This window comes from Gadus morhua, chromosome 1 (genome assembly GCF_902167405.1).
Source record: "Gadus morhua chromosome 1, gadMor3.0, whole genome shotgun sequence".
In the NCBI taxonomy this organism is placed as follows: domain Eukaryota; kingdom Metazoa; phylum Chordata; class Actinopteri; order Gadiformes; family Gadidae; genus Gadus; species Gadus morhua.
Window position 1 is genome coordinate 22016671 of NC_044048.1, and position 7500 is coordinate 22024170.

General features: G+C 48.2%; 1 protein-coding gene across 1 annotated transcript in view; it reads left to right on the top strand.

Moving 5' to 3' along the window:
• The window catches only part of lama5 (laminin, alpha 5), a 71736-nt gene that overhangs the window by 28845 nt on the left and 35391 nt on the right, over window positions 1-7500 (top strand). Inside the window, 5 exon segments of the mRNA XM_030352888.1 lie at window positions 2142-2257; window positions 5034-5152; window positions 5614-5704; window positions 6108-6242; window positions 7366-7416. Coding sequence (XP_030208748.1) covers window positions 2142-2257; window positions 5034-5152; window positions 5614-5704; window positions 6108-6242; window positions 7366-7416 — 512 coding nt within the window.

The following is a 7500-nucleotide window of genomic DNA, read 5'->3' on the forward strand; positions in this document are numbered from 1 at the left end:
AGTGCGGTACGACCGTTTGATTGACGTACTTACTGTCCAATGCCACTCGCTGGGTCTGGAAATCATTGACTGGAGTTTTTCGAGCCCTGCCCGTTCCACAGATGATTGACTTGTTTAATTTTCATGTCAGTACTTCTAACTCAGTGGGTGTAAGTGGGTTATGATAAGGATTTCAAGTAATTTTGCAAAAATGGCCAAAAAAGAGAATTCCATTCCCCAACCTTTAAGGAATGAGGTGGAGCTAGAGATGAAAGAGGAGAGGCCTGAGGGGTTGATGGTTGCTGTATGGATGATCAACAGCAGATTGACGTCCAGACGATCAGAACAGAGAAGGTACACTGAGGGGATTAGATGGGCAGGCAGAGGAGGTCCTGCCATGTTTGATCTCCACTCATGCACCAAAGCAGATGACATCGCACATGATTTGTGAGGCTGCTGACCTTGGTGCTCATGATCGCAATAACTGATGGAGCGGGACTTTTATTTGGTGAACCTGGAAGTTATTTTCTGCCTGTAGACTTGTATCTGCATTCCACTCATCAGAATGACATGATCTTAATTAATTTAATCTGGATTCCATTAATCTGAATTACACGATATGAATTACTTTAATCTGGATTCATTTAATCTGAGGGCGGGGAGGGGAGAGTGAGTCTCAGGTGGAATGTCCTCATGTTTAACGGAGCGGACGAGACGGAGGAATGAGGAAGGTTTCCTCGCTCCTCTGAGGCGTGGTGCTCCTGACCCACGCTGTGCGTGAGCCACAGAGCAGGGGTACTGAGTTCTACTAAGACTGATTCAGCCGCCTGGCAACGGCCCCTGCATCACACTCAACCCTCACACTAGTGCAAATATTAGCTCTGTGACTTACTGGAATATTCCGCTTTTTTTTGCGGCTGAACTTATCGACGTTGATTGGGAGAATGGACGGGGAATGGGAGTGCCTGAAGTCCGTCTCCTTCAGAGAGTCTAAACAGACCGGGGACCAGCTGGCTCTGTCAGCGGCTGGTCTGAGGTCAGTGCTCAGGAATGGCATTTGGGAGGAATATGAGGGATAAAAATGTAGTTTTTGATATGATATGAGGTATAATATTTATACTCTATGTAGCGTCTCTCTGTGAGAAGGTTGCGGAGGTAGGAGGAGGCCAGAACATCTGCTGACCCCAGAAGATAAAGCTTTACCTTCTGCCAGGTAGCCAGGTGCTGGGGAGAGGAGGGGAGGGAGGAGGAGGAGAGGAGGGGGGGGGGAGGGGGGGGGAGGAGGTGAGGGGAGGGACGAGGAGAAGGAGGAGGGACGAGGAGGTGGGAGGCTAGGAGTCTCATGCTAGGTCATACAGCTGTTAGAAACGCGTTTCTGGAATCCAGATCTAGAATAGAGAGCAGCTCCAATAGGTTCAGAGGTGAGAGAGACTGAGAAGGAGGGAGAGAGAGAGAGAGAGGGAGAGGTGAGTAATCGCTCCTGGGTCCCAGTCAGGGGGTTAAAACAGGAAGTAGGGGATGAAGCGGCTTTAAAAGAAAACCCTCTATTTAGAGTTGCTTCCTAAAGCGCTTCAGAGGGAGAGAGACAGAGAGACAGAGAGATAGAGAGAGAGAGAGAGAGAGAGAGAGAGAGAGAGAGAGAGAGAGAGAGAGAGAGAGAGAGAGAGAGAGAGAGAGAGAGAGAGAGAGATGTGATGATAATCGGGGGAAAGGCAGGATCATCTGAAAGTTTTGTCTGATAGAGTTGACATAACATCAGATTCAGTATGTTGACATAACATCAGATTCAGTATCAAACTGATTGCTGATTTCCCTGTAGCGCGAGCCCACGAAAGACATAGAACCATGTTGTTCGAAGGGAGAACGCAGTACGTTGTATTCTTTAGCTGGCTATTTTGGACACTGAAATTCAAAAACTGAATTCTTTGTTTCTTCGCTAGCTCTCTCTCTTTCTCTATCTTGCTGTGTCTCTCCGTCTCTTTCTCTCTCTCTGTCCGTCTCTGTCTCTGTCCCTCTCTTTCTCTCTATTGGAATGTGAACTAATGAGCATTTCCACACACACACATGCACACACACACACAGAAACACGCACACACATGCACACATACTGCGTTTCGAACACTCATTGCTTGATCGTTTACTAACCTTGTTGTTGTTTACAGGCTGCAGTGCGACTGTCAACACAACACCTGCGGCCTGTCATGTGACCAGTGTTGCCCGGGGTACAGCCAGTCACCGTGGAAACCAGCCACAACCTATAATGCTAACGAGTGTGAACGTGAGTGCTCTCTCTCACACACACGCACGCACGCACGCACACACGCACACACACACACACACACACACACACACACACACACACACACACACACACACACACACACACACACACACACACACACACACGTGCACAAACACACACTCAAACAGGGTCGTTTGCACAGAGAGGGATAGGACATAAAGACACCAAGTAATCAATGAGCCTGTCCCGGAGGGAGCCCTCGCTCCACTACATGGTGGCTGTAGTGGATCTAGAGTGTGTGAGTGTTCAGCTCAAGCCCCTCCACCGAGCTGGGGGGCGTCTGGGGGTCTGATGAGGGACGAGGCCGGGTGCCTGAGTGGAGCGCCGGGGCTCGGGATAAGGAGCCCTGCTTTAGGGCACTGCACCTCCCGGTGCTGAGGACTGGGTGACAACATGACCCCCACCACAGACCCGCACCCGTGTGGATGTGTGTGTGTTTGTGTGAGTGTGTGAGATTGAGTGAGTTGGTGTGTGTGTGTGTGTGTGTCTGTGGTTTGTGTGTGTGTGTGTGTGTTCAGGCGTTGCGGCTGAGCCCCCCCCCCCCCATGCCTCCCTCCAGATAATCTAACCCGTGTTCCCAGATTAACCCTTTCTTCTCCAGATGTCTGTGGTGCTCTTCAAACGTCTGCTGATAACGATGTCTGTCTGGGTTCCACTCAGACAGCATTCACACACTCACAGAGATCTACATACCGATCAGCACCTCTTCTACTTCTCTTCCTCCTCCTCCTGCCCCTTCTCCTCCTCTTCCTCCTGCTATTCCTCCTCCTGCCCCTCGTTCTCCTGCTCCTCCTCTAGCTCTTCCTTCACCTTCTCCTCCTCTTCCTTCACCCTCTCCTCCTCCTGCTCCTCATCCTCCTCCTCCTCTTCCTCCTCCTGCTACTCCTCCTCCTGGTCCCTGGAATCTGTTTTTTAGTGTCTCCTGTGTAGTTTGTTCACTCTGATTGTTATGAGCCTCTCTGTTCAAGCTGAATTACTCGATTTTTCGATTGGGTTTAATTATGTATCTATACAGACAGACAGACAGACAGACAGACCGACAGACAGACACGTCTACACACATGCATACACACATCCATGTAAACATGTATCGGTGTTATAGTACTAGGGCTCCATCCGGAGAGAGACGCCAGCACTCAGAGATAAAACAACCAGACATTAGCTTCCTGGAGGAAGGGAGGAGGGGAGGGTGGGAGGAAGGGGAGAGGACGCAGGGAGACAGGGAGACGACCGCGGAGACAAACCAGATGGTTCTTTTTTTAAACGACTTATCGATAGAGCGTGAGCAGCAGGCCGTGGTCGTCCCCCCGTCACCGTGACTCCACCCCCACCACGGCGCTACGATAACATTTGGTCGGTTTGGGACTCGAGTGCCTTGTGGACGTTGTTAACATTGCTAGCGACGTGTTAAAATAAAATACAAACATCAACGCCCGGTTTAAATAGAGAAGCTGTCAAGGTTGGCCCTATATTAGACAAAGTCATCTTATGAAAAGCAGACGAAACATAAGACCTTGAGAGATACATTACGTTTGCACAGCACACTGTCTCCAATCGTGATAATTCACCATTTAAATCACTGCAAAATGTTAGAATCACAGCGTCTTAAGCATCAGATATGAGCCACTCTTTCATCTTGAACACTGAATATCTGACGGCTCACTTTAATCATGTGCTATAAAGTTCACCTTCCAACCTCATCACAACACCACGAGGAAGACGTAACTTAATACCCCCGCCGCTGGTTGATCACAGGGCTCAGCGCTTTGTAGTTTTCCTTCATCAACACGTAAACACAGAGAGGAACCTGAGCCTGCTCCGTTTAAACACCTGTCAGACCAACAAAGTCCAGAACCGGCTGGAACCGGATCCTCACAGCGACACTTCACACCTTGTGCGTGTCTGATTCATGTCCACGCACCCAGCAGCCCGTTCATCTGGTATGCTCACTAAAATGTCATGACCCAAACCACTTTCTGTAACCCTAAGCTCGAACCAGCTGTACGCCCAAATCTGTCACGTAGAGGATGATTAGGAAGAACTATGTAATCTTTTGTACCAAGCTGAGACTTAAAGCAGTTGGTGTTGCAAGACAGAGGTGGTTTTGTAACAAATAGGATTTAAAAGTTATTTACAGAGTGTCACTGTTATAATGTTTTCCAAAGTGTAACTGTAATGTGTTACAGAGTTGAACTGTTATAATGTGTACGATTTTAACTGTTATAATGGGTTACAGAGTGTAACTGTGTTGTAATGTGTTACAGAGTGTAACTGTTGTTATGTGTTACAGAGTGTAACTGTGTTGTAATGTGTTACAGAGTGTAACTGTTGTTATGTGTTACAGAGTGTAACTGTGTTGTTATGTGTTACAGAGTGTAACTGTTGTAATGTGTTACAGAGTGTAACTGTGTTGTAATGTGTTACAGAGTGTAACTGTTGTTATGTGTTACAGAGTGTAACTGTTGTTATGTGTTACAGAGTGTAACTGTGTTGTTATGTGTTACAGAGTGTAACTGTTTTAATGTGTTACAGAGTGTAACTGTGTTGTTATGTGTTACAGAGTGTGACTGTGTTGTTATGTGTTACAGAGTGTAACTGTTGTTATGTGTTACAGAGTGTAACTGTGTTGTTATGTGTTACAGAGTGTAACTGTTGTTATGTGTTACAGAGTGTAATTGTGTTGTTATGTGTTACAGAGTGTAACTGTGTTGTTATGTGTTACAGAGTGTAACTGTGTTGTTATGTGTTACAGAGTGTAACTGCCACCGGCACTCCTTCGACTGCTACTACGACCCGGAGGTGGAGCAGAGGAGGGTTAGCCTCAACGTCAACGGACAGCTCCAAGGGGGCGGAGTCTGTCTCAACTGTCAGGTACCTCCACTGCTGCTCTAACATCACTCTACCATACTCTATCATAACTTTAATATACTCTATTACCACTCTACTATACTCTATCATCACTCTACTGAACTCTATTATAACTTAACTGTACCCATTACCACTGTACTATACCCTATCATCACTTTACTATACTCTATCATCACTCTACTATACTCTATTATCACTTTACTATACTCTATTATCACTTTACTATTCTCTATTACCACTCTACTATTACTCTGTTATCACTCTACTTGCTATTTTATTATGCTACGAATAGAATACTGTGTTCTCATCAAATTAATTTATAAATATTATCGATCATATGTTTGATGTGTTCTATTCTATGCGGTTTATTTTGTTCTTTTTTGTACCTCTCTCCCTCTCTCTCTCTCTCTCTCTCCCTCTCTCTCTCTCTCGCTCTCTCGCTCTCTCTCTCTCTCTCTCTCCAGCATCACACCACCGGGGTCAACTGTGAGCGGTGTATACCCACCTACTACAGGTCACCTGACCACCCAATCGACTCCCCATTGGCCTGCTCACGTGAGTGACAGCTGTTTAATCAAACCCCCGAACCAAACCAGGCGCATCTCCCACACAACTAAGAAACAAACTGTGAACGTGTTTGCTGACGACCAGCAGGATAACAGACCGTATGAGAGTGTGTTACACTTCATGAAGGAGCCATAAACATTAAGTTAAGATAATCCCTTCATCTCTTCAAGTAAGGGTTTCTCACCTTATGCCAGTGGAGCACTTGGACTGAATAAGACCTTATTCTTAGAGAACATTTTGATTCTGCAGACCCCAGACCAGCAGAATGATAGATCTAGTCTCTGTTCAGGGTGATAGAGCAGACCCCAGACCAGCAGAATGATAGACCTGGTCTCTGTTCAGGGTGACAGAGCAGACCCCAGACCAGCAGACTGACCCAGTCTCTCCGCAGGGTGCGCGTGCGAGTCCGAGTTCACGGACGGTACGTGTGAGGACCTGACGGGCCGCTGCCTCTGTAAGCCCGGCTACAGCGGGGAACGCTGCGACAATTGTGCCGACGGCTTCCTCAACTTCCCAGAGTGCTACCGTGAGTACCGCGCCAGGCTACGTCAGGCTACGTCAGGCTACGTCAGGCTACATCAGGCTACGTCAGGCCGTGCTACCGCAAGCGACATCGGCTGATGGCCGGTCAACGTTGTACTCCGCAACCCCGTGCTAAGATGTGCTACGCTACGTCATGCTACGTCGTGCTACGTCAGGCTATTTCAGGCTACGACGGGCCTTGCAGGCTAAACTGCGCTAAGTAACGATGGGAGAGATGGGAGCTCTCTGCAACAAAGTATCACCACTGATGAATTCAACAAGGAATTGTTCCCTGTTTCTCTCTGTCTGTCTCTCTGTCTCTCTATCTCTCTCTGTCTGTCCCCCTCTCTGTCCCCCTCTCTCTCTGTCTGTCTGTCTGTCTGTCTGTCTGTCTGTCTGTCTGTCTGTCTGTCTGTCTGTCTGTCTGTCTGTCTGTCTGTCTGTGTGTCTCTCTCTCTCTCTCTCTCTCTCTCTCTCTCTCTCTCTCTCTCTCTCTCTCTCTCTCTCTCTCTCTCTCTCTATCTCTCTCTCTCTGTCTGACTGTCTGTCTCTCTGTGTGTCTGTCTGTCTGTCTGTCTGTCTGTCTGTCTGTCTGTCTGTCTGTCTGTCTGTCTGTCTGTCTCTCTCTCTCTCTCTCTCTCTCTCTCTCTCTCTCTCTGTCTGACTGTCTGTCTCTCCGTGTGTCTGTCTGTCTGTCTGTCTGTCTGTCTGTCTGTCTGTCTGTCTCTCTCTCTCTCTCTCTCTCTCTCTCTCTCTCTCTCTCTCTCTCTCTCTCTCTCTCTCTCTCTCTCTCTCTCTCTCTCTCTATCTCTCTCTGTCTGTCCCCCTCTCTGTCCCCCTCTCTCCCTCTCTCTCTCTCTCTCTCTCTCTCTCTCTGTCTGACTGTCTGTCTCTCCGTGTGTCTGTCTGTCTGTCTGTCTGTCTGTCTGTCTGTCTCTCTCTCTCTCTCTCTCTCTCTCTCTCTCTCTCTCTCTCTCTCTCTCTCTCTCTCTATCTCTCTCTGTCTGTCCCCCTCTCTGTCCCCCTCTCTCCCTCTCTCTCTCTCTCTCCCTCTCTCTCTCTCTCTCTCTCTCTCTCTCTGTCTGACTGTCTGTCTCTCCGTGTGTCCCTACGTCTCTTTCCCACAGCCTATCCCAGTAACAACAACGGCGAGGCCAAGCCAGCGGGAGAGATAATCAGTAAGACCTTTGACCCCTGACCCCTGCCTACCTCGTTCTCTACCTGGTACTAACACACTGACACCTCCGTACCTCCAGGTGATG